We start from the raw sequence: 27,561 nt of genomic DNA on the forward strand, positions 1-27,561 counted from the left end.
GAAGCAGCAACATGCTTATTACCACTGGGATTTGACCAAACTGATGCTATTAACCAAAGGGTATGTGAAGGTGGCATCAGGTAATATTGTCCCCATTCATAATGTTGTCATACATATAGTCACTGGGAAACGGCATAAGCGACATTTATATATGGGGACAATATATGGCGTAAATGAGAGCGGGCGTTGCAGGGGCGTCCCCCGTTCCCTTTAAAAAATGTTTTATAAAATGTCAGGGATTGCAGGGTTGTCCCCCGGATGTTCCTAATGATGATGTCTCTGCAAAAAAACCGCGCCATTCTTGCATGGCAACATTTTTCCGGGGACATTATCACATGGAACCGTGAAGGCATCATCAAGCAAGACACAGACAACAGACTTAAAGCTCAAAGTAAAATACTTAATTAAACCAAATGTCAGGATGGTAAAAGAGCTAACTTGCCCTGTGCTAAGGTGGGATTTCCCTCCCTGAATGAAACTAAGGAACCTGAGTTCAAGAGTTCAACTTAAATGTCTGTGTCCAAAACCTATACTTGCCATCACAGCTAAATGTAACCAATGTGTAGGGACGTCAAAAGAAATAGTGTACAACTCAAAGTTCTGAGCTTCTTCCATCTCACAGCTTTCTTTCAGCTCCCCTTCCCCAAGTATAAAAGTTTCACAAAAGTTCTCCAGTTCAAGGTGATACCGTAGAAAACAACCTTTGGGGTTCCCTTCCCCCAAGTTCAAAGCAGTATCACAGATGGGTCTCGGGGTTCCCTTCTCCAAGTTCAAAGCAACTCAGTTTCATAGGAAAACAAAGCACACTTTCAAGTCAAGTGAATACTCCCTTTTGGGATTCTTCTTTCACAATGTCTTGGTACTTTCCAATGTTAGAGATCCTTGGTCTAGGCACCGTTGTCAGACCACACGGTCCACCCATCACGGGTCACGCAACCAGAAACCGTAACTATAGATTCACCATTCTTTGAACAATATATCACTTCCCCTCTGCTAGTCAGGTGATTAGCTCGGGTTTCTCAGTGCATTTGGGGCAGGGTTAGTTTTGACACCACACATTGAAAAATTCACTCCTCCTGTCATTTGTGTAGAAAGAAAGGTTTTTCTGCCTCTCTTTAATTTATCCAACGGCTTTCTTGACTTCTTGTGGATTAAACATTGTTTGTTTTCTTTATCTTTGGGTTATGTTCGATAAAAGATTCCGGATCATTATTAAAGAACAGTTAATTTGCACAAGGGTTTCCTTTAGCTGGACCTTTTAACTGTTGTGATAACGGATTGCAACTTAATAACCGTTCACGGTTCCTGTTTCTGCATGCAGATGCTTTCGGAAATGGGCTTTTGTTCAGCGGTATACGCATATGAGAGACACCAGTTTTCTGAGTGAAGGGAAACTCACTGGTGCTTGCACGTCTCTCCTTGCTACGCGGGCTGCTCTGTGCTCCACTTCTGCCTTCAAGGCCCATCAGTCTACCCCTACGATACTCTGGCGTTCCTGGCACGTCCCAAGAGAACAAGCTTTCTTCTGAGGGCTTTTGGGGTACAGACTTCACCAGCTCTGCTCTCCGCTGCACCGATCTTACAGAAAGCAGGTCCAGACGAAACCCGATTCACAAACCTGCAGTTTTGGCGTCTCGGTGCATTCTGCTCCACAGATTGCATTCCTGCAGCTTTCAGCAGGAGTTTGCTTTCCTCCCTCTTTCACAGGTGTCTTCTTAGCTATTCTCGGTCAGGTCTTCCACTTCGGCCTCCGCTCCGACCTCCAGTCTGACTTCCACTCTGATTCCCGTTTTGACTCCCTGTCTGACTCAGAGGAGGGCACTATGTAGTTCTTAATCACTTTCAGGTGTTGCTCATTAAATCTAATTGCCTGACCCTCTGGAAAGTGTTTAGCTGGACATGCCTGGTTCTCATACCCCTCTTCAGGCATCGTCGTCGTCTCAGTACCTGAGTTGTAAACTAGGTTACTAGTGTTTACTTCTTTTGATTGCTTCTTCCTCGTCTCAGTACTGTTACGTGGGACTTGTGGGAAAATAAGGGGAGAGGTCTTGTAGTAGCCCATAATGGCTGGGGGGGGGGTAGGTTGTTCCTCAATAGGAAAAGGGATACCATGTCACGCCTTAGGGCATCCTACTCGCAGTCCCTGCAGATCCTCCACCCAGGTGATCCGCCCTCTCTTGTCCACCCTGAGTGTCGGGATCCAAGAGCAGTGGCCTTCCTCTGGCCACCTGCGCAGAGGATCCATGGGGAATGGGAGGCAGAATACCCACAGGTTTCTCACAGGTATCATATCATATACATCAGTGGAGGAGCAAGCTAATGAAGTAGGGAGTGGGAAATCAATACCCTATATGCTTGACAACTGTGGAAGAGGAAATGATATGTTAGATGTTGAAGTTCCTAATGAGAAAGGGAGGGAAGGGTGTTGGATGAACTTTCAGAATGACAGAACTAGTCAAGCTGAGAGTGATTTGTGGAGATACAAACATGATGGAAAGGAAGGTGGTTTCTAATCCTATGGAATTGCGCCTTCCAAGGGAGAAATCATTGTGTATTTGATTACCTGAGCCTTTGACAATAACAAGTCAAATTAGCTGAAGTGTGTGGGTAAGGGGCAAGGTACGATGCTAGGATCATGGAACACTCTGGCTTTTATGCATCTGTTTGGAAATCGAGGAGTAAGGTTCAAACATTGTGACCTATGATGGAGCGCAAAACTCTATCAGACTGATTTCTCATTAAAAAGAACCGAAATCTCTCAGTATAGAAGAAATCTGGATTGGCTTCCAATCTCCCGGAGAATGCTCCTTAAGGTGCTCTGTCTGGTGGTTAAGTGTATCCATGGGTTGGCACCAGCTTATTTAAATGCAAAAATCCAGCTGTACTGTCCTCGGAGAGACTGTTGAGAGAGACGGTTATCTGCCTTTGGCCCCTGGGCATGGAAAGCATTGCCTTTTTGAGGCTTCGGTGTCTTGATTCCTTGCCAAGTTTTAAGAAGCAACTAAAAACCCATCTGTTCGCCTAAATTCTGTTCTTCCATCATCAGCCGGTGGTTCTGTGACATTGTGATAACTAAGTAATGCTATCGCTTCGCCTAGATGCATTTTTTCCTGGTCCCTTTGGGTATGCGTGGTATAAATCATCAAATCAAAACCTATTATGTCTGCAGGAGACGTGACTTCATTCTCCCCTTAGTCTAGTTGCCCCACTTTAGTGCTCCATTTATATTGGAACCCAGGAGCTATTGAAGTTAAAGATTTCCTTAAGAGGTTAATTCATGAGCACGATGTGCATAATGTGATTCCAAACATTGTCCTCTGTGGTGACTTAAATATTATGCGTTTTGATCGACGTATACAGGTGATGACGGAACTGCCAGTATGTCCTAAACCACTAGAAGAAAGGGGCTTTCTATGGTTAAAAGAAATGGTGATGAGAGATTTACATATAGTAAATGGTCAAGTTAAGGAGACTATCCCAGCACGTACAACATGGTCTAGAGGGTCACAGGTGGCTACCTTGGATTATTTGTTTCTAGATAGAAGGGTGTTTAGGGAAATTCCAGGTTAATCACACCTCATGTAGCAACCACTCCATTTTAGAAATGACGTGGGGTAAAATGGAGGAGGCTCTGTATGAAACATATGATACACAAGTACAAGTAGCGTCTAGGAGGAGTTGCTTCTTCTTTGACGTGAGTGGTAGGGGGATTTGTCAGTGGCTACAAGAGATTACAGTGTAGCACTCCAGAGAGCCACTCCAGGAAAATTCTTAATTATGTGCAGTTACTAGCAGGTTACTTTGAGATGAAATGTAATAGGGGTAAGCCGCAATATCCTGCCAGACATGTGTATGACCCTGAAGTTGCACAAAAGAAAAAGGTATGATCACTCCAGTCTACATTAAAGCAACCGGACGAGTGAAGAAAAGAAGGCAAAAAAATAAAGGATTGGTTGCGTGCGCGCAAGGCCTCACTGCTGCAAAATGATGCAGAGAATCTTAATAGCCGGATGTGAAAGGTGTATAGGAGATATTGGGCAACTCCTGAGTAACACACCACAAATGGCACTACAGATTAATCCAATCGCAGAAGATGTGTGGGTAGAATATTTGAGACCCTTTTTATCGGTTCAAAGTCTAAAGCAAAATTGGTAGAGTCTGAATTTGACATGGAGTGGGTGAATCCCCATCACCACGAAAATATTGTCGAATTGATTAAAACATCCAGCAATTTTAGAGCTCCTGGCCCTGATGGCCTGTCTAACTCTGTACTGAAGAACCAGCCGGAGATACGGGCTGTTTATTTTGGTCTGTTCGAACAACTAATGAAAAGTTGTGAGGTTCCAGCTTCGTGGCTGTCTGGTATCATACTTCCAATATACAAAAGGGCGATAGGGTGGATCCAAAAAATGACCATCCTATCACCCTTTTGGATGTCCCTGGGAAGATTTTTTGAGCATTGGTGTTTAGTTGCTCGAGGAAGTGCATTGAAGAGTCTAACCAGAAAGAGATTTTTCAGATGGGGTTTATTAATGGGACCTGAAATAGCTTGAATGTTCTTATGTTCAATTTTTTTAAGTTGAGTGCTGATGTATCATAATGGTCTATCTAGCTTTTATTGATTTTAAGCAAGCATCTGGCAGTTTTGGTTGAGTATTATTGTGGGCCAAGATGAAGAAATGGGGCTGCCCCAGAAGTATAATGGCTACGGTTAAAGCATTATATACAGGAACTACGTTACGAGTGAGGCTGAATATAGAGGGGAAATTATCAAGAGAAATAAACATGTTTAAGGGCCTCAAACAAGGCTGCCCCCTGGGTCCAGTCCTTTTTAATGTATTCATTTCAGACTTCGGAGATATTCTCAGGGGTGGGTGAGATCTTTTCCCCCCCTCGACTGGAGGGCAGGGCGTGCGGCTGTATTCCGATGATTTGGTGCTTATAGATCAGACACCCATCGGCCTGCAGTGCCAGCTGGACACGCTGCATTTATATGTGGAGTTAAATGATTTGACAGTGAATGTTAAGAAATCAGAAATTGGTTTTACAATCAGCCCAGCAAAAAAGGAAGGCTTTATATCTGGGGCATTTCAATAGGGAAGCTTTACAGGACGTGGAGAACTTCATGTATTTAGGATTATCTACTAACCCAAGTATGTTAGACACCCTCAGGGCTGTAGGCCTCGAAGGCAAAAGCCAAAAATGTTGCAGTGCCAGGATGCGTCATACTAGGGTGGCTTGGGCGTTATTCGCTGCTGCCACTTCTACATTTCTGTAAACAAAAGGTGATGGCTATTTAGATTAGAGCTGGGCCTTTTATCACTGTATGTAATGGTGTGTTGGAAAGTTGTATCCCTTTTACCGGAAATGTTTGTTGTATCGAATGTTATCAATGTTTCAAATTTTAACAAGGTCTATAAAAAATGCTAGAGAAAAGATACTGGTAGCGTGAAGAAAAGCATGTGTTACTATTCTAAATAAATTAGATTTGACAGAATATGGTTTTGGTAGATAAACCAGAAGCTGCTAATAGTAAATTATGAGAATGGATTGGCTTATGACCCGTGAGGAAGCTAATTCGTATAAGTTAATTATCACTCTAAATATGAAATTAGAGTGCTCCGTATGTCACCTAAGTATTTGATCACATTCCCGAGCCCCTTTTATAGAAATTAATTCCTAAGATTTCGAGTGAATCTATTTGACAAAAGAAGTGCTGGTGGCACGCAAAACAGAAGGCTATGAGGATGCAAGCTGTAGTTGTTGAAGAGCGAGAGTAAGTGAGACACTTAAACATATATTGCTGTTTTGCACAAGTTTAATAGGAAAGTGTGTTTTGTACTTTGGAAGGATCGTTCATAGTATGTCTGCAGAGGATTGGTGGATAGTTTTATTAAGTGGGGGAAAATGTACTTTTGGTTAAAGCCTTAATTGGGCTTTTAATGATTTGACGAATATCAGAGATGAATAAGGTAGTTAGGGCTGTTTTTTAATATAGGGGATATTTTAGATGATGGGATTAATGTATTCAATTTTGATAATGCATTGTTTATCATTGATGTATAACGAAATATGTAATGAAATTGTTTTCTCTGATGTATATTGGAAGAGAGCAAAAGGGTTGTTATAAGCCAAGAATGCTAACAAATATATATATATATATCGCAAGACACTTGGGCAAAACATTATTATTTTGCCTCTAAATTCTGGGACCCCGGTTGGTAGGTCCCTCAAAAGTTAAAGTTGAGGCTCTGTTCCTTGCCTATGTATTAATGTGGGGGCCATGTTAGTCTATGCATGTAACTGCCGTAAGTTTGCTTTGTGTGCAAGGTTTCTTATGTTGGCGACATGGTCATTAAAGTGGGATTGGGGTTTAAAAGGTTCTGTTTTGTCCACTAACATGCATTTTCTTTCTTTGCTGGTAAGAGAGGAGATATGAAGAACCGCTCGCCTACCCCTCCTTTGCACGTTCACGTAGATGAAAGCACTCCTGTTCATGTCTATGTGAAAAAGAGCCCGAAGTCTTCTCTTACAAGAGTACAGGTACAATGGCATCAATTTCTGAGCATATGTGAATGATGGGAAACCTGATGTATGTTTCAGTAGTCAAAGCGTACCCGGCTAGTCACCCATTGCTGCATATCTTTCTGTAGTCAAGGCATATCCGGCTAGTCACCCATTGCTTTGTATCCTTCAGTAGTCAAGGTGTACCCCGCTAGCCCCCCACTGCTGCGTATCCTTCAGTAGTCCAGGCGTATCTGGCTAGTCCCACACCGCTGCGTTTCCTTCAGTAGTCAAGGCTTTCCGAGCGAGCCTCCCACTGCTGTGTATCCTTCAGTAGTCAAGGTGTACCTGGCTAGCACACCACTACTGTTTCATTCAGTAGTCCTGCTATTTCCCCACTTCTACGTATCCTTCAGTAGTCCAGGCGTACCCAGCTACTCTCACACTACTACATATCCTTCAGTAGTCCAGGCATACCCTGCTAGCACCCCACTGCTGTGTATCATTCAGTAGCCAGGGCGTACCCCTTTGGCACTCAACTTTTGTATATCCTTCAGTAGTTAAGGCATACCCGGCTAGAGCCCCACTGCTGCATATCCTTCAGTACTCAAGGCATACGTGGCTAGAGCCCCACTGCTGCGTATTACTCAGTTTACCAGGCGTACCCTTCTAGCACCCCACTGCTGTGTATCCATCAGTAGTCCCGGCTACTCCAGTCACGGCTACTCCACCCCCTACCTCCTCCTCCTGCTGTATATCCTCTGCCCTTAGCACCCGTTAACGTCTTAAACAACTCCTTGTGAAACAATATAGTGTTTATAAAGCATAGGGGAACCCCCACACGCTCTGCCAAATATTCTACCATTATGTTCTGTTAACCGGCGGAGGTTTCCACATTTTCCTCCCATTTTGAAATTTCACTGGGCTCACATCTTGTAAGCTGCTCCTTCTATTGCATCAGGCAAAGTAACAAAATGCCTTTGCCATGCTTGCATGCCTGTAATTTTTTTCTCTCACTTGCAAAGTCAAATGGAAAATGCTGTGATTGTGACAATTGATTAATGTGGTGCTATTTTTAAGCATTATTGCACAGTGTCACAGGCAATACTGGTGGTTCTGAGCATGAAGGCCCGACTTGTGCCCAAACAAAGCCAGGGCACATAGGGAGGGACGAAGCCTCATGACATTTTCTATTTTCATGGGTAATGATGCGAAAGATGTATCTAATGTATGGAGCTGGAAAGAATGTTTTAGGCACGTACATGCATTCAGACATGGCTGCTGAACACTCGTAGCACGGCAAACTGAACAGCGTAGTCTGTGGTGTTGAGGAGCTTTGGGGACAAGTGGCAAGTGCAGACTGGCGTGGGGCGTTGGCGGGTGAGGAGAGATCTTGCAGCATTAGTGGGTAGCAGAGAAAGAGGTGAGCAAGGTGAAGGCAGGTAGTAAGCGGGAAGAGAGCAGGGAAGGTAACGGGCACTGAGTGTGGTAAAGAGAGTCCTGTGAGACAGTAGCCCCAGGTCCAGAATCTAAAACCCTGCAAAGAACTCTGTGATAATGCAATTATACATTTATATTGCCTTTTGTGTAAAGTGAACATTAACGTTAGGGTATTTTTAATGCGTTACTCTAACTGCTTACTGTACTGATTCTAATTTCAGGCATGGTGCAGCAGTCAGATGGGGTGGGCTGGGGGTAGATTCCTGCCAATGTACAGTCATTTAGCCCATTGATAAAGTGCTTATTTTCCAGAGGAGGTTGTGGACCTCAGACCGTCTTAACTTGATGTTAAGTAGTCTTTGGCAAAGATCCTGTCTCCAGAGGAAATCTTGGGGTACCAAGGTAAAAAGTATTATGCCTTGGTTTGACAAGAATGCTAAAAGTTTAAGTAAAAACCTCTGAGGGGAGAGCTTACAAGGGTTCATAAAATAAAGCCTCCTGATCCTTTAAGGTTAACCTCAGTGCGAACAATGAGGATGAAATGGAAAACCTAGGTTGGATTGAAAAAGTAGCCTATCAATGTAAGATGGTGCGCGCTGTGTAGCACCACTGAAAAGGAGCACACTATACTGTTCTGGAGAAAGAGTGCTGAGCCCAGGGGTCTTGAGTGGGGGAATTTACTTTGGTTAAGTTTATCGAAGCTTTGCATGGTGATTGTTGGGCAGTTTTTCCTTAAGACCTCTTGTTTTTGATTAATATTTTATTGCTATTGCGCTCGTACACAAGTGTTTGGGCTTAGATCACCCAGCTAGTGGTTGGCAGTTTCCCTAAAGTTATTCCCGAGTCTCCCTTCAAGTGAGATAGCTGGGCAGAACAGCCAAGGCTTCACTTTCAGGAGGGGGAGCGGAATGGTAGCAATGTATAGTTTTAGCACATGCAGCATATATATTTCTGATGCTTGTGAATCTGCTTAGAATCACATGCTGTGCATATAGTCCGACATCTAGTGGTAACCGCAGAGTATTGCATCTTTTTTTCGAAGATCGAAAGGGGACGTCGACATGGGTGTGACTGTAACACTATCCCTAACGTGACGTGTAGTGTACCCAAAATCCCTTGTGCGTCGAGGTCCCTCATATTGTTTTTTCCACCAACCTAGTTGGTCGCCTTATGCGTAGCTCGCAAGAGTTAATATTGCTTAATTTGTCCCACGAACTACGGTAGTCCAGTCTCCCGGCTAATCTCTCTGTGATTCCCTCATGGGCTTCCTGCCGCCAAATACATCCACAACTGCTCAACGACTGTTGACCACGTGACCTTGGCCCTCCAGTCAGTCTCTTACAGTAGGGAGAGTGAGGCCCTGGGTTTATTCTTTTTCGACAATGTTCCTTTTCCCTTCTCTTTCTCTATTTGGTCTGGCTGCGTCACCCTGTACTATGGAGTGGACACCCTTTAAATGTTGTAACGGCAAGTTTCTGTGGAATGACAGCCATTTGAATCTGTGTCTGCCTCGATACCACGACAAGCGATCATGCAAGCTATTTCGACTGAAAACGTTGAATGACAAGCGGACTAAATGGTGGGCGGCCTACACAATGCAGGCCGAAAGCCATTCCCCCGTTGGTGCCATCGCTCCTGACAACGAGGAATCCATCGGCAGCCATGGCTCCCAATTGGAAGATTCAGAGATTCAGGGAAAATGGGCATACTAATGCTGTTGGATTTATCAGCAGATTTTGACCTTAAAGACCATGACAAACTTTGCGACACTCTAGCCAAGGACTTTAATTTCTCCAATAATGCCACACTCTGGGTTAAATCATTCGTAGCTGAACGCACGTCCAGAGTCTCCATTGGTAAAGACGCCGCAGACCCTATAGCTGTCCCTATTGGAATCCCACAAGGATCCTGTCTCTCCCCTACCCTCTATGCCTACACCAAACACCTATTCTCCGCGTTAGATGATATGGGTGTCATCTACACAAACTTTGCAGATGACACCCAGATCCTCATCCCCATCACTGGGGACTAACCCCCAAGACACCGAAACCATTAACAAAGTATACTCCATTATCCAAAACTGGATGGCAATGAACAGTCTTTGCCTCAATGATGAGAAGACTGAGGTTCTCATTGTGGTTTCTCAAACCATAATAGGTTACCTACACCCAGATTACTCAGCTATCGACATTGACGGTACCCTGATCCCAGTACTCCAACAAGTCAAAACTCTTGGTGTATATTTAGATGCCAATCTCACCATGAGTAAATACATTTCCTCACACCTTCCAACTGCATCACCCTGGCCAGAGCTCTTATCTTATTGAAGAGCGATTACTGTAACGCATTATTATTAGGAACTTCCAACTGCAACACTAGCAAGCTACAAATACGCAGAATAAAGCCTTAAGAGCTGCGCTAGGCATAACAAAATCAGACCATATTTCCAATATCAGGAGAGACCCCCACTGGCTGGCCATCACAGCCACAATTATCTTTAAAACGTTGTGCCGCGCATAAATGTCTCATGAATAGAGCCCCTAGCTACCTTAACAACACCATAAAGAAAAAACTAATCGAACCCTCAGATCCAATAACAAAGCACTATTGGAAATCCTGCACTTCAAATGCACCAGAGCAGGGGGCAGTAGCTTCAGAGTCCTCGGCCCTACTCACTGGAATTCTCTGCCACTCAGTATTAAAAAAGAGGAAACCATCACTGTCTTCAAAAAAAGCCCTGAAAACCTGGCTGTTTAACCGATATTGACAAATGTAACAGTAAGTGTAAACTCATTTTCTTGTGTAAGCTTTCCTGTATTTTCTAATTTGCACATTCTCACTGTATTCTCTGCATTCATAGCCGGCTGGCTAACTGTACATCCCTAACCTGTAACCATGTCTAAGATGTTTTACAAGCTGCCTTTAACCTCGCTGTGGTACCTAAGGGTCTGGGCGAGTAACAAATGCAATAAATAAATGAAATCAACCTAAAATTGACATTTTGGCAGAACCTTCATGCTCCCCAATGCCGTCCCCGGCCCGACGGACAGGCCACCGGCTCTGTTATGGGGAGTTCACACCCCGTCAACAAGGGCACCCACGCACCACACATACCTAAATGCACAACCCCTAAGGCCCCTTCAACGGAGTCGTCGAAGAAGCCCGCACTGCCAACAGGCCCGCCGAAAACTTCGGTGCCTCTCGAACCTTGCGTTCATTGCCCTCCACGCAACCATCTTCGTGGCATGCGACTGGGCTTTCCACTGGAAAGGGTGCCCCCACCCCCCAAAAAAAGATACGGTCGCTGACACACCATCCAAAGGCGCTGAAGCACCTAAGGCTTCGGTGTAGTCGTCAAGCACGGCAGCTCCATCAGGCGTGTCGGATCCTTCCATTCAGCCGATCAAAATCAGCGAAAGCCTTGAAGCTATTATTTTGCCCCTCCCCAGTCTCTCTCGAAGGACTTATTAGAAAAATCCCCTCCTTCTGGACCATCTTTTCCACCTCCAGACCCTTCTGCATCTTTCCTATGGACCAGGGAGAGATTTGAAAACTATACAGACTCCTGCCAAATTACACGTACATTGCATGGCAGACATTTCCCATCTCTGCACATAGCCCCAGGAGGATATCATGGATGTCTCAGAGCAGGAGGACATCTATAAGGACATTAATCTGTTTGCTCAGGACACAGCTGACCAAGCCGGAAACTGGGGATCCGGATAAGTTAGGGGATCAGGGGCCTTGGCTATCACCAACATACAACCCTGACCCAGACAACATTTCTCTAGAGCCCCCCTCTTCATCTCCACAGAGGGAGTCGTCACCTGTGAATGACTAAATGTTATTCAGTGCCATTTTAAAGAGAGCGGCCGATCATTTTACGATCGCAACACATGAGGCAGCCCCTTACTCTGACTTGGTTGAGGATATCCTCACGGAGAAGCCTCCAACCAGTCATGCCATCCCTTACTCAATTCTATAAAGAAGCACCTAGCTCCTCCTTTGTTGTCACTGTCCCTCACACGGGAAAATGATTCCTCCCATCTCCTTCCGACCCACTATGCATATGGGGTCACGCCACATCAGACTCCCTGGCGGTTACAATCTCTAGGAAGATGGCCAGGGTTTCAATGTCCACGGTGGAAGCCACTCCAGATAAAGATTGCAAGGAACCTCATGCCCTCGAAAAACGAATCGCTGCCTCTGTGGCCTATTCACCAAGGATCGCAAACAATACAACTCTCCTGGCAAGCTACAGCGACGTCCAATGGGACCTAGTCCAGGATGGCCTTCAAGCGGTCTCAGAGTCCACCCGATTGTGGCTGAGGGCAGACAGGTTACCCACAATATATAAATAAAATACTCTGGCCTCCGCTGAGACTGCTGGACGCACCCTAACCCAGGGGACTTAACTTAAGAGACACGCCAGGTTGAAGAACTCGGGCTTTAAACCAGCAACTCAGGCCTCTCTTATCAATAAACCAGTCGAGGACTCCAACCTTTTTGGGAAAGCTGTTGATGATGCACTGGAGACTGGCAAGAAGGAGCACGAAACGCTGAAATCCACCAACCTGGAAGCTCTAACTCTTGCCGCTCCTATTGTGGAGAGTCTTTCTCCTGGTCTCCCCATGGACAACCTGGCTCCGGAAGTACCTGCGGCCAAGGCTCTTCCGGTAAATGCCAGTATCAACAGAGATGTCCTCGTAGAGGCAGAAACTCTACTCCTATCGGCTCCCCGGCCTCCACCTCAAAGTGACTCGCGGATTCGGGTCTCCTCCCATGACTCCCCGGTCGTGGGTCACTTGTCATTCATTCACGCCTGGGGGGGGGGATCAGATCAGTTCAGACCAGTGGCTGTTAAAGACCATTACCCACTGCTACTATATCGAGTTTCACCAATCACCACAATACCACCCACCAAAAAGCAGACACCTGTCACCAGAACACCCGTGCATCTGGCTAGAAGAGGTTCAAGAGGTTCAGGTTCTTCTGGAAAAGGGCACCATAGAAGTCGTCCCCATTCACCAGGTAAACCAGGATATTTATTCAGTGTATTTCCTTGTACCCAAAAAGGATCTCACCATGCGCCCTGTGTTAGACCGGCGCCCAGCGAACAAGTATGTCAAACCTCAAAAATTCAGGATGACAGCACTGCAGGAGGTAATTCCCCTGCTGCTGCAAGATTACATGGCCACATTGAATATGAAAGATGCATATTTTCATATTTCAAAGATTCCAGCACACAGAGTACCTCAGGTTCATGATATAAGACACCCAATATCTGTTCAAGGTCCTTCCCTTCGGCATTGCCTCAGCTACACGGGTGCTCACGAAAGTACTGGTGGTAGTAGCTGCTCACCTGCGCAATCTATCCTAGTCTATCCTTACCTCGACGACTCGCTCATAACAAGGGATTCGTACGGAACGTACCAAACAAATACGGCGAAGACAGTAGATCTCCTCTTCAACCTAGAGTTCTCGATCAACGAGAAAAAGTCCAGTCTAAACCCCAGCCAAGTCAAACAGTTTCTAGGGGCTCTAATTCGGAGCAAAGGCGGCCTTGTCTTTCCCTCCAACAAGATGGTTCAAAACATGCTGTTCCAGATCCCTCACTATGTAGCCAGTCACCAGGTGACCGTACGCAAAGCCACTGTGCGACACAAATGCGACTGTTGGGGATCATGGCCTCCTGCTTCTGACTAGTTCCACACGCTTGCTTGCGCATGCACCCCATGCAGGAGGCAAGTCACTCAGAGCACTTGAAAATCTGAGACGATAATAATCTGCACAGGCAGTGTAAGTGCTTTAAAAAAAAAAAAAAAAAAAAAAAAGAAAATACATTTAACAGTATGGGATATTGCAAATAGGCCTGACGGCGATTCAGCAATTTTAACAGAGCAATTAGGGGTGAAGATAAGAGAGAAACAGACAGACTGACTATCTTCAGGCGTGGTGCGTAAGGATCGGGCAAGTATACAAAGGGTCACAGGGAGGGAGGGGGATCAAGTGCACCCGGTCAGTTGAGACTGGGGTAAGTGCAGATAGAGCCACTCTCTTGGGTTAATTTCTCAGTGCATTGAGTGTGGGTGGGGTCTAGGGCCCTGAGGCAAGTGCGAGAGAGGAGTGGCAGGTATGGTGGGAACCAGTCAGGCTCTGAGGTACACCATTTGGCTTGTCAGCATGCTGTAAGGAATAGGAATGAGAGGGTGAAAGAAAAGAGCTAGGTTAGCAGGGTAAAGGGAGAGGGAAGGAAGAGGAGAGTCTTGAGGAGTTTGCAGAATTTTAGGAGATCCGGCTCAAGACGTAGGGCGGCAGGGAGGCTATTCCAGAGGGAGGCACCTGCTGAGGATAAGGATCTCCCTCCAAATCTTTGCTTGGAGAACCGGCTCACTCGCAGAAGGTTGGTGGTAGATGAGCAGACTGCTCCTGAGGGACAGTATATAGGTAGGCAGTGTTGCAGGTAAGAGGGTCCCAGGCCCCAGAAAGCCTTGTGAACAATGCAAAGGGCCTTGAATTTGATCCTTGCAGCCAAGGATGGATTTCGGTGCGAGAGATGTTGTCCCTGGGCATGAGGCCAAGAATAAGTCTTGCAGTTCTGTTCTGGATGAGTTGCAGAGGGCCCAGGGCAGAGAAGGGAGGTTGAGGAAGAGACTGCTGCAATAGTCCAACCTGGAGAGAACCAGGCCTCTAGAGGCAGTGAGCCTCTGGGGGAAGTGAGGAGGTGTATCTGATCGACTTTTTAGAGATCTCTGAAATGTGAGAGAAGGAGAGCTTGGAATCAAAGATGACCCCAAGGTTTCCTGCTTTGCAGGTGGGTGCAGGTGCAGTGTCTAGGGAGGCCGGGCATCTTTAAAATTATGTGCCTGATTGTATCAAAAGCAGTCTGAGGGCTGAAAACTTTATTGTGGTCGTCCATTTTTAGGTATTCTCAAAATTATTTATTTATTTATTCACATTTGTTAAGCGCACATCAGACCGAAGGCATCGTGGTGCTGGTTACAGTGTTTCCTAACTTAGTTACAGACAGTTGTACCCATGGTTACATTGGGCAGTGGTTATGCTTCAGTACGTGTACATGGAGAACACGAGGGTGGTCAGGTGCGCAAGTTAGTTGAAGAGGGCAGTTTTAAGTTGTTTCTGGAAGGAGAGGAGGGATGTTTCTGCTCTGAGGTGGGTGGGCAGTGCGTTCCAAAGCTTTGGTGCCAGGTAGGGGAAGCCTATACCTCCAGCCTTGAATCTATTGATGCGTGGTACGGTGAGACGGTTGGTGTATGTAGATCTGATTGGTCTTGTGGACTGGGATCCAGTCAGGGTGTCGGATAGGTAGGATGGTGCTGTATGGTTGATGCATTTATGCGTAGTGGTGAGGATTTTGAAAGCAATCCTATCCTTGACTGGGAGCCAATGGACAGCTTTCCTGGCTAGGGTGATGTGCTCTCTTTTTGGTATGCTGAGTGCTGCTCTGAGGGCGTTATTTTGGGTGGTTTGGAGCCTTGCTAGGTTGTTCTTGGATGTGCCGGCTAGGAGCGCGTTGCAGTAGTCCAATTTAGCTCCAATGGTGGCTCTTGCGATGGACAGGCAGTTATCTTTTGTTAGGAACGGTTTTATTGCATTGATGAGTTTAGTGCTCAATGTCGAGGCCGAGACTATTGCGCTTACTTGTTTATCCATAGATAGGGTGGCATCTATGTGAGCTCCTAGTGTTTTGACTGGGATAGTGCAGTTGTCTATGTTAAAGTTAATGTAAAGTGGGTTGAGGTTGGCGAGGGTAGTCTTCTGGCCTAAGATGAGGATTTCAGTTTTGTCCCCATTCAAGCAGAGGCTGTTAGTGGCCATCCAGGCTTGTATGGTGGAGTAGATTAGTTGAAGGGCGGTGGACTCTTGATAGTTACCAGACAAGGGCAGAAGTATCTGCGTGTCGTCGGCGTAATTCGTGTAGGTGATCCCCATAGCGTCCAGTTAGTCGAATAGGGGCTTGGTAAAGAGGTTGTATAGCGCTGGGGCCGTGCAGGAGCCTTGAGGAACCCCGCAGTGGGTGATGGATGGCGCTGCATGAGCTGTGTTGGAGAAGACTTTCATGGCTCTGCCTTGTAGGAAGGTTACCCATGAGGCAACGTCCTTGGGAAAAGTGTGCTGCATGTGTTAGATGGTTGGTGAGAGTGTTGTGATCTACTAGGTCAAATGCTGCTGATAGGTTGAGGAGGAGGAGGAGAGCGGGCTTGCCTTTGTCGAGGATGTTGGTGATTTCGTTTTTTAGGTCTAGAAGGGCGGTTTCAGTTCCGTGTCCCTTACGGAATCCAGATTGCCTTTTACCTAGCATTGCGTTAGATTCCAGGTAGTGTTGGATCTGTATATGGGCGGCTTTGTCAAGTAATTTTAGAAGGAATAGAACTGTGGTTATGAGTCATTAGTTGTTGGGGTTCGCGGGGTCTAGTGTAGGTTTTTTTAGGAGGGGGCGCACCCAGGCCTCTTTGAGGGTGTCTGGGACTATGCCTGACCTAAATGATGCGTTAATGAACGCAGTGAGGAGAGGTGCGAGCTGCTCAGCACATTCTTTGATGTTTTTGGGGGGGCATATGTCACCCTTACAAAGTGAGGGTTTGAGATGTTTAAGGATGTTGATGACCTCAGTTTTGGAGATGTCGGTGAAAGTGAACTTGGGTATGTTGTTGGCTTTGACACTATGTTTCATATGTGCGTGTGAACTTTGCTTGGGTAAGGAGTTGTAGTGGTGTGATATCTTTTTTTGGAGGAGGTTTATTTTTTCTAGCATGGCTGTTTGTATGCCTGTGTACCAAGCCTCGTCCTTGATGATCTCATCTGGGCATGTAGGAGGTACGGTTAGTTCTTTAAAGATACAGAATAGCTCTTTAGATTGAGAGTTAGCCGTGGTGATGCGTTGGTTGTAGGCTTCGGATTTAGCTAGGATGATGGCCTCTTTGTATTTTTTGGCTATGGTTTTGAATATATCTTTTGTGTTGTCGCAGGGATTACGTTGCCAAATGGATAGCACTGCCGATTCTGTTCTAAATCCTACCTGTGATTGATCCATTACTCCATCGGATTCCACATGTTCCAGAATTTCTTTTGTAGATGAAGCTGTCCAGGATTGTCTGGGTGGGAAAGTGAGAAACGGGCCTGCAGCGGTTTGTATCGTCTGCTGTTCGGCAGTATTCTTCAGGAGAACTTCAATGCAGGCAATTCTTAAAGCGTTGGTACTATTCTGGTTTCCATAGATCAACCAACAATTTTGGGGGGAAAAGCAAGCTGGGATTGTTTTGCTGAGTACGTTTTTAAAACATGCAGAGAAAAGAGCGGTCCAGCCTTATTGCTCTTTTACTAGTTTGCAAAAGATATCTTTGCTAATTGACCTGAAATTAGTTCTGTTGGTCCTGTTGGGTGTCTGTGTCAGGGAGGTTGTTAAATGTTTCTGATATAGCTTAGCCGATGGCCCACTGGATGTTTTTTGATTTTGTTTCTGAAATGGTCTGAGATGTTGCTGCAGGAAGTCTGGGACGGTAGAGGGGGGTTGATACATGAGGCAGAATTTTCCATTTTGTTGATGATTTTGAACATTTTCTTTTCCAGTTTGTCACAATTCTGACTTTTTCGGTGTCGTCAAATGTCTTGGTTTTTAACACAGCTTCTTTGTCTGGGGGACTTCGTTTTTGGTATTTGACTTTGTCAGGTTGATTGTAGTGTTTTGTACCAGGCCTTCCCTATTTTTAGATTAATTTTCTTGAGTGCTCGAGTTCCAGAGCAAGCTACCTTGATGCTACTTTTTTTGTGATCGGGTCAGCTGTTTAGTGGTGTCCACGCATCCAGGCTTTTTGCCATCCATTTTAGTATAAGGCACCATTTGGTTCAATTGGTGGCTATTGGGCTTTGTGTTGTCCATTAACTTTGCTCAGTACTCTAGATTAAGCGTTTTCCAATTTCTTTTAGCTATGGTTGCTAGGTTTGTGTGTAGCCGGTGTTTGAGTTCAGATGTTAATTGTAAAAGGGATCCAGTTGTGGCCACTCCAGATCACTGGCATTGGGTTTGTAGTGGAAAGTCCTTACCAGTGGAAAATTGCGTCCATGTCCGTCCGGCCAGATGAGCGGCTTCATTAACCGTTCGTTTGAGATTAGCCTTGCCAGGCAAGCGCTGAGGGAATTGGCGGCGGATTCATTATTTCTCGAGCCCGATGTTGGATGATATTCTCATGTTCCACTACAAGGTTGGCAACTGTGCCTGTGAATTTCTGTGCTAAACTGGGATTGTTTGTAGGTGGGTGGTCTCTATAAAATTACTTTATTTGGTGACTGAGTTTGAAGTTGATGAGAAAGGATTCGCAAACTTTGATGTCGGTTCATGGTACTGAACAGGTGATTTTTTTTGTGGGCCTTGTCAAGGCTTCCCTCTCGCCTTGCTAGTATGAGTTTAAAGTTTGTATTGTATCGTGTTCGGACTTCCTTCAAGTTGGACACCAAAGCTAAGGCTCTACAACTAAAGTCTTTTTGTGTGCTGTCTACTTTGATCAGTGAGATGGATGACCAGCTCAGAATAGGTAGGTTTTAACATGGATACGGAAGAGAAAATGGTATTTGTTAAGTGGATCGGGAGGAAGATTGGTTCCTTATCTTCCGTAAATTCTAGATCTTGTCTAAGCCGAAGGAGGGCAATCCTAAGAGGAAGGGGACGTTATTTATCCCTAAAAGTGTGAATAAGAGACACATTGTCAGCAGTTGTATTTAGTTGTATTTATTTCGTTTATATAGCGCTTTACAACAAAGTGCTTTACATTATAACAACAATAATACATAGAATATATATAATAATAAGCAAATTACAAACATGAAACAAGCCAACAAAACAGTATGTGGGGTCATTTACCTTGGTTCTTAAACGAGGAAGGAAGGGGGAGGAAAGGCGAGAGATGAGGGAGACAGGACAGGGGAATTAAAATGAAGTAGTAAGGGAATGGGAGGAAGCGTAAACGTAAATGGAGCGGGTGTGGAGAGGTAAGTAGGGAAAAGATGAGAGAGGTGAGCAAGAAGTAAGGGAGGTAAGGTGGGCTGTCAGGGTGGGGAATGGAGAAGAAGAGATTTCAAGGAGGTGCAGAAGGAGGAGTAGGTGGAGATGGAGCGGATAGGTAGAGGTAGAGAGTTCCAATGTAGGGGGCAAGGAAATGAAAAGAGACGAGAAGAGACATATGGGGACGGGGGTACTGTAAGGAGGAAGAGATCTGCAGATCGGAGGGAGCGGGAGGGAGTGTAGAATGAGAGGAGAGAGGAAAGGTAGGGTGGAGCGAGATTGTGAAGAGTTTTGAAAACAAGACAGAGGAAATTAAATTTAAGTTGGGAATGAAAGGGAAGCCAGCCAAGATGAGAAAGTGAAGAGGGAATTGAGTCATGAAGAGCAAGAAGGGTACGGATGGCAGAGTGGTAGAGGGATTGAGGGGAGCAAGATGGGAGGCAGGGAGTCCAAAGAGGAGAGAAGAGCAATAGAACAGACAAGAGAAGATGAGGGAAGAGGGTAAGAGTTTGGTGGCATGGAAGGCGAGGCATGAACACATTTTACGAACATTGAAGAGGTGGTAGCGACAGGCGCAGGAGGTAAGAGAAATATGGTAGGTGAAGGAGAGGGAAGAGTCAAAGTGGAGGCCTAGGTTGCGGGCATGGGCAGAAATGGGGAGATTTGAAGGGGGAAAGTGAATAAAAGGAGGGGTAGTGTTAGGCAGAAACCTGTGCAGTTCCCTCTGGGACCACTGCAAAAGATTTAAGTCTACAGAGTTTGGCATTAAACCCACTTGGTAGCAGTCTGTACCACACAGATTCACTTGGTAGCTGTGGCTGAGCAGTCAGACTTCCCTCAAGAAGAGTTAGGCAGTATACAGAGTATTCACAATAGGTCAAAAGAACATAGTAGAACAAGTAAACACTGACCAGAGCTTGGTGTAAAAGAGATATCATTATTTATTTAAAACCACATCTAATAAAACACACAGGCACTAATGTTAAGCAGTTCAAAAACACGGTCACTAAAAGATATACACTCCCTTAAAAGAATATTAGACAATTCTTAAGTAAAGCCCCACTTATTTTCAGACAGCAGTGAGCGCTTAACGCAGATGGCACTCTAACAATTTGTTTTAAAAAGGGAGAGAGAAGCAGAGTATAATTTGAAACAGATCCCAACACTTTCACAAGAACACAACAAGAGAGGAAGGCAAAGTAAAACCGTGAAGTTAGAGTTCAGAAGGCCAGATCCACTTTACGAGGATCAGAACGAAATGTGTCCAAGGTCACACAGTTGAAGTGCACAAAAGTCTTGAAAAGGTTCAGAAAGAGTTGGACCAAAAGAAAGGGACCAGTTAGATGGTCAAGGCGGCCAGCCCAGTCCAGAAGGTTAAGGGATTATTATTACCTTATAGCAATCTCTAGAAAAGGAGGCCTGGCGGACACGGTACCTTAAAGTGGTGAGAATAGTCCAGCGGGGGCAGTTGTTCCTGGCAGCGGGTGCAAGTTGGTGCTTCGTCCGGGGGAAGAGAGGATCTCGTCGGGGAGGAAGACAGGAGTCCGTTGCACTGCCAGGGAAGAAACCAGCCGCGGAGTTCTCAGGTAAAAGGAGCGGTCCTTTTATTCGCGGTCCAGTGGTAAGTGGCTATCCGGTTGCCGGGGTGCTTGGCACGGGCAATTCGACCACAAGACGTCCTGGGATGCGAGGAAAAGAAGGTAAACTGGTTGTGCCCACCAGTCAGGGGAAGAAGCCTCTCCAGCAGGGAGATCTTCTCTGTCGTCGGGAAGTGGTGAGTCGGTTCCGCAGGACTCCACCGGTGGTGTCGTCGTAGCAGGTCGGCTCAGCTTCTCTCTCGTCGGATTCTCAGGTCCTGTGGCGACTTCTGAAGTTCCAGTCCCCAAAGCCCTGCTTTTATGCAGCACACCCCCATTCACTCAGCCTAGCTGTAATCAAACATGCTAAGTGGTGAGCTGGCCGGCTCACCACTTGGGCCAATCACACGAGTGCGACTTGAGTTACCAAGGTAACTCAGTCCAGGGTGCCTAAACCCCCTCCCACACCACCTGTTGTACCCAGACAGAGTGGCACCACTTCTGGAGGCTTCTGTGGAGAAGCCCGCCGAAAAAGTGGAACAAAGGGCTTGACTTGGGTTGGAGTCACAGAAGAGAACACAAACGCCATTTTTGAATCGAGTCCTGGCAAAAAATACCAACCGGCGAATTAATATTAAATAAATAAACCGGCGTTATGTTCGACGCTATGAGAATTAAATAATTAAAGTTGGTAGCCTCGAACAATGGGAAAATCCCATAGGGATATATTCGCGGTCGAATATAAAAAGTAGTATCCACTGCCACCAGCCAAAACTCGATCAGCGGGGACGGAGACGTGCCCCCTCGACTAACAGACCCCGGGGCAATCGAATTGCCCCGACCAGTACATCAACAATATGATGGTTTGTACCGGTTTCTTTTAATAATTTGGGACTAGTAAAGCCAATGGTGACTTTACATGCCCTGGGAGACAGTAGTCAGTCCCAGGGTATGGAGTCCATGGTGGGGTGTCACTATGACACCCCTGTGTCACTGCACAGAGGGTGCTGTGTAACACACATAGTAAAAACACATGAGGCCCTATGGAGTAAAGGGCCCCGTAGCCCATAAAACACATAAACAGTCAAAGGAACACCATAAATCATGTCCAAGAGTGGGAGAAAAAGAGTCTCACTCTTGGCAGGAGAAAAAAAACAAACTCCAGAAATCCAGCAAAGCTGCTGGGGGACTCGCTAGGTTAGGAAATTCAGCCTAAAGAGCAAATTCTCCCTAACAGGTAGTGGGAGGGGGAAGCGTGTTGGTGTGAAAGAATAAGACTTCCGTCTTATCAGTGTTAAGGGAGAGAAAGTGGGATGGCATCCACTTTTTAATGACAGTGAGACAGGAAGAACGATTAAGATGGAGGTCGGTAGTAAAGGAAGAGAAGGAAAAGAAAAGCTGTGTGTCATCAGCATAAAAGTGGTGCGAAATACCGAAGGAAGAGATGATGGGGGCAAGGAGGGAGGTGTAAAGGGAGAAAAGGAAGGGGCCGAGAACAGAGCCTTGGGGAACACCATAATCCAGGTGGAGAGTGTAGGAGCCCCAGGATACAGCAAAAGAACGGTTGGGATTAGCAGATGGTTTCTTCAGGATAGGGTTGATAGTAGTGTGCTTGAAGACAAAAGGAAAGGTAGCAGAGGAGAGACCGATATTGAAGAAGGACGTTAGGCAGGGAATTAGAAGACTGTAAATCTTAGGAATAAGGGGGGTGGGGAGGAGATCGGAGGGGGCAGCAGTAGGATGAGTTTTGGACAGGAGGAGGGAAACATCAGACGGAGTTACAGGAGAGAAGTCAGTCATGCAAGCTGAAGGGGAGTAGAGAGGAGGAGGAAAAGGAGGAGGAGGAGGATGAGGAGGAGGGGGAGCAGAGGAATAGGAAGGGGATTGAAGAATATTTTGGCATAAAGAGAGTATTTAGGAAGAGAAGAAGTCAGCGATGTCAGAAGGAGAGAGGGAAGAAGTAGCTGAGTGTTCGGGAGGGGCGGGGAGAGAAGATGAGAAAGAGTCTGAAAGATACGGCGAGGGTGAGAGGCTTGGGAGTGGAGAAGGTTGGAGAAGTAGGAGCGTTTACCCGAGCTGAGGCAGGAGTCCTAGATAGAGTGGTATGAGAAATAGGAGGTTTGATTAGCCAGAGAGCAGGATTTAAGCCAGCGTCGCTCAAGGCGACGGAGGAGACGATGCATTGGCAGAAGGTGAGGGGAAAGCCAGGGTTGAGCAGGTTTGCGTGTAGGGCAAGAGGAGGAGAGGGGGTAAAGTTGATCAAGTCAGGAAGCTATAGAGGAGGACAGAGAGGATAAGGCATCGTTAGCTGAGAGAGAAGAGAAGTCAGAGGGGGAGGGAGGAAGCACAGGTATCGATAAAGAGAGATGGGCTTGAGAGAAGGAAGTTGTGTATGGGGGGGGGAGTACATGGAGGGGGAGGAAGTGTAAGGGGGAAGGAGAGTAAAGCATGGTCAGAGAGATAGTTGGTCAGGATAGAGACAGGGGAGTAGGTTGAGATGAAGATAAGGTCAAGAGTGGAGCCAGAGGAGTGAGTAGGAGAAGTAGGGAGGGGAGAGTGGAGGTAGGAGTCAAGAATGGGAAAAAAGAGGGGAGGGTTGGGGGGAGTGGGGGGTGAAGGTTGGAATCAGAGTATAGTAAGTGGAGGGGGGGAGAGAGAGAGAGAGAGAGAGAGAGAGAAAGAAAAAAAAAAGATGGTCAAGGTCGTCATAAAATGAGGAGAGGTGGGCCAGGAGGTCTGTAGATAATTAGAAGGGAAATGGGGTGCGGGGGAAGTAAAGGATTTGCACAGGTATTCGAAGGAAGGGAAGGTAGGAAGAGGAGTAGGTGAGGAGAGAAGACATTTAGGATGGAAGAGGAGACCAATACCAGCGCCACGACCAGAGGGACGAGAGACATGAGAGGAGGAGGAAGAGGGTGTGGTGATAGAAGCGGTACAGAAGAGTTTGAAGGCTAAGTTGGAAGAACATGTCCAAGACAGCAGCGGTCTTCTTGCAGAGGGATCTAGCATTCCAGAAGGCAAGATTGATAAAACTGGAGGGTTTAACAATTGTGTAAATGAGGGTAGGGCGGGGGGAGGTTTGGAGGGGATGGAGAGAATAGGGGAAAGGGGAGAGCGAGGTCATGGTCATGAGGATAAGAGGAAGGGAGAGGAAAAGGAGGTTGAAGCAGAGGAGAGTAGGGGGGAAGTGAACAAGGAGTAAGGTGGACGAGGAGAGTGGAGTTTGGCAATGCGCATGACAAAAGGGGAGCAGAGAGTGCTGTGAAGAAGAGAGTACAAAGGTGAAGAAGAGGAAGTCGGTGGGCAGCGGGATAGTGCTAAGTCAGGTCCAAGCACTGAGTTGGAAGTCCCACAAGATGAAGAGTTGGGCTGCAGGAGAGAAGGGACTGAAGAGGGAGAGGGACAGTGAAGAACCAGTGCAGCAGAAAAAATGGCGAGCAGTCAGCAACGATAGACAGGAGTGAGGAAGCAACGCTGCAGTCTGGGGAGGCAAAGGTGCACTGGCGAAGATCCCACGTTGAGAGATGTAGGCTGCAGGAGATGAGCAGATCCTGGGAGAGGGCAAGCGGAGATCAGCCCCGCAGGTTCAGCCTGTGGGGATGGAGGGGTCAGACTGGGTGGAGAGTTCTGCAAAAGTCCAGGTCAGCAGGGAGGCAGGTGGGCAGAACAGAAGTGGTAGAGAACGAGTGGAGGGGGTCTGCAGGAGTTCAATTCTGCAGGGAAGCTGGTGAGCACTAAGGAAGTGGTAGGGGTCAGGAGAGTGGAGGTACAGCTACAAGAGTGATGCAAGGGGTCAGGGAAGCAGGAGCGGGAGGAACGATGAAGTCCAGAAAAGGCAATCAAGTGACCGATGCAGGAGAGAGCAGGCCTTGGGGGTGGAGGGCCCAAAGGAGATGTCCTGAGGAGAACTGGGTCCAGGAGCCAGCAATGGGGAAGTAGAGCAGGTCAAGGAAGGCAGACCAGGGAGGGGAGGGTCTGTGGAGGCCAAATCGCTGAAGATAGGTAGGTGCCCGGCAGCAGAGGAGGCTGGTGCTGGGCTGAGGGTAGAGGAGCAGCCCGGGAGAGCACAGCCCGTGGCAGCTGGTCCGGTGTAGTCGGAGAGTCGGCATTGAAGAGGACCAGAGTGAGAAAGGACTCAGAGGGAAAGGGGAGCCAGTCATAGGTGCCCACAACAGTTAACTGGTGTGTTAGTAGAAACCCAAAGGTGGCAGTAGAGACGCCTCAAGGGGGAGAGGAACTTAACCTGCAGTACAACTGGCAAACATACAAGTGGAACAAACCGCATCAATGTGTACTGCAAAGAAGTTGTGAATTGAAATGATGTTGAAAATAAAATACCTTATTTGAAGCAAGCCACATCGCAGAATACTTTGCAGTACTAGGGGTTTTTATCCTGCAGGAGAGTACACCAGGAAAGGGACTGCTAGTGGTTAGTTCTGTATTTTCTTCCTGGTCCACCAACTTGCCAGAAGTACTGCATTGTGGTGGAAGTGGTTGTGAAAAGAAAGTGGAAAGTCTACGAAGGTGTTTGATAAACTGTGGTAAAAACCATTCTGACAAAACATCGCTGTTCATGAAAGAGAAAGTTGGAAACAGTTGTTTACCAAAGCAGAGGAGTTACTCTGAAATATTGACTGACCGTGTGAAGATATAAAGCTTCATGATTTGTTACGCAAGAAATTTCACAAGTGAAGTGTTCTGTCAAGTGATGAAATGTGTCTGACGTGGAACTCATTGAGTGAGGAAACATTGTCTAGTCAGCAAGACTTGTCTATTGAGAGGAACTTTGTGTTACTGGATTATTGAAGAACTTTCCGGATTTGAGCTTTGAGTTGAAAGATCCTGCTTAAATCCTGGGGAAGGAAAAACCGGCCCTAGGCCCAAGGATATTGATGTACAAAACTTTGTGTGAACCTAACTATTGTTTTGTTGAATTTGAATGTCAATATGATGCCTGTATGATTTATTCTATGTGTAAGTGTGGGGGACAGAGGCCTTTTGTTGTTCATGTTTTTCATTTAGTCTTAGTTTCATAGGTAGGGAAATCCTCATAAAGTTGGGGAAAGCGAGGCATTTATCAACCACATATACGTTTAAGGGGTAGTTCGGTCAGAAATTATATTGACCCAATGGATCAGGCATGTATTTCCGAGCATACATGGATTGATCTTAAAATAAATTCCAATGCAACTTGCCCGAGTTTTTCTCACTTTAACACACGTGAAGATGACCGGTCGGGTACAGCCATCTTGTGCTGATCTTATCCGTTGATCCATCGCCCTACGTTCAAGTGCCCTTGCGGCACTAATTCAGATCACCCGCCCCCAACGCCGACATCACTAGACTCTCACGATGAGCTCCGCCTATTTTAATGACATGTGTGACACGCATGGAATCGAGAGACACTGGGTCTCATTAAAAGTGTGGCAGTCTGGAAATAAGGGTGCTGGTACCCTTTCCGGACTGACGCACTACAACTCTGCCTTCCAGGGCCGTTGCTCCGGGCGCAACAGCCGCGATGGGCAGAGTTGTCACAGAAGCAACGGTGCTGGTGCTTTTGTATCCCCGTTCCCTTGGGGTCCTATATGGTAATGGGGACTTTCCGCCGCCTGATATCCCGGGCCACCAGGGCTTGTAATGAAGCCCACAGACTCAAATATGATAGTTTCAAAACCTTTATTTACTAAAGTTCCTGGGTTGGTGTGATGCCTAACTGGCCCCAACACCAAAGGGATGGTTCCACTAACTGATGTTTCTAAGGGCCGTCAAAGTCTAGAAGTCCAAAATAAAAATCTGTCTGTGTCTAAACCTATGCTTGCTTTAACAAAAATGTGCTAGTTAGTCTTTCAAAAGCAAAAGGTGGCTGGTCAACAAAAATAGGAAACCAGGATTGGTTTCAGGTGGTCTTCTTACCGGGTGTAGGTTGGTCAGCTTCAAAAGAATGAGTTAAATCAAAAGGGTCTGGTCATAGGACCTTCTCCATAGTTCAAACAATGTCACTGTCTTGGAGTTCCCTTCCCCAGGCTTCAATTCCTTCAGTAGTAACAAATAATCAAGATTCCCCTTTTATTGGCCTCTTAGGGTTCCCTTCCTCAAGCTCAGGCCCCTCTTGGGTTTCAAAACACAAGTTCAGTTTGTCAGGATGTACCTTTCTTTTATATACAGTTCTTTAAAGGGGTAGCATCAGAGACTTTCGGAAACGCCAGGTTCTTTGCTCCTTCTAAGCATGAGCACTCCGAGCTTTAACTCCTCTTAATTTCCTGCTCTTAACCTTTTGCCTTCAGGGGCTTTCTGTACAACTTCTTGTTCCCCTCTGTTTTCTTGACTTCTCGTGCCCACTGTAGCTTCCTCTCCTTCTTGTGCCCACTTGCACCTTCTTTGTCCTTGTGCCCCCTGGCACTTTTTCCAGCCTTCCCATGCACACTTTCACACTTTCGACTCTGCCGGGGTCCCTTGCACCCTTCTCTGTCATTTTGGGTTTCTCGTGCCCTCTTTATTTCTTACTTTCTTACTTTCTCATACTTGCTCTGAGTCTTGTCTCTCTTCTTTCAATCTATCTTGCTTTACTAGTTTCCTTTCATTGCATTACTCTTTTCTGCTCTGTGCTGCTTTACGCATTCCTTTTGCATGCTCCCAAGTGTGTGTGTGAGTGTGTGTGTCTCGCTCTCTCGCTCTCTCACTCTCTCTCACTCTCTCTCACTCTCTCTCACTCTCTCTCACACGACTCACCCGGGTTGCAGTGCGGCGGCAAGCTGCCCTTTCTGGTTGTGCAGGCCTAGTGTCTCGGCGCCCTTGGGGCTGACAAAGGTCCCAAGGGAACAATCAATGTTCCAGACATCAATAGCAGCCTGCAGGGTGCTTTCCTCCGTCTCGCTGGAGTTGCAACTCTCCCTACGCTTCAGCCCCTCACAAACACCAGCCATTGTCCTGGCACACTGTTCCCCTCTGGGCCGTCGATCCTGTTGCTCTCTGGTCCAAGCACCGTCCCCAGCTCGCTCTTTCACCTGTGTAGAACTACAC

At 46.4% G+C, this 27,561-nt stretch overlaps 1 protein-coding gene across 2 annotated transcripts in view; it reads left to right on the forward strand.

The window, feature by feature from the left end:
• ODF2 (outer dense fiber of sperm tails 2) overlaps positions 1-27,561 on the forward strand; it is a 1,029,707-nt gene that overhangs the window by 91,603 nt on the left and 910,543 nt on the right. For both annotated transcript variants that reach the window (XM_069609164.1, XM_069609165.1), the window contains exon 3: positions 6,427-6,543. In XM_069609164.1, the coding sequence (XP_069465265.1) occupies positions 6,427-6,543 (117 nt within the window). The remainder of the gene's footprint in view (positions 1-6,426; positions 6,544-27,561) is intronic.

This window comes from Ambystoma mexicanum, chromosome 8 (assembly GCF_040938575.1).
Source record: "Ambystoma mexicanum isolate Mex_15411 chromosome 8, UKY_AmexF1_1, whole genome shotgun sequence".
NCBI classification, from domain to species: Eukaryota; Metazoa; Chordata; class Amphibia; order Caudata; family Ambystomatidae; genus Ambystoma; species Ambystoma mexicanum.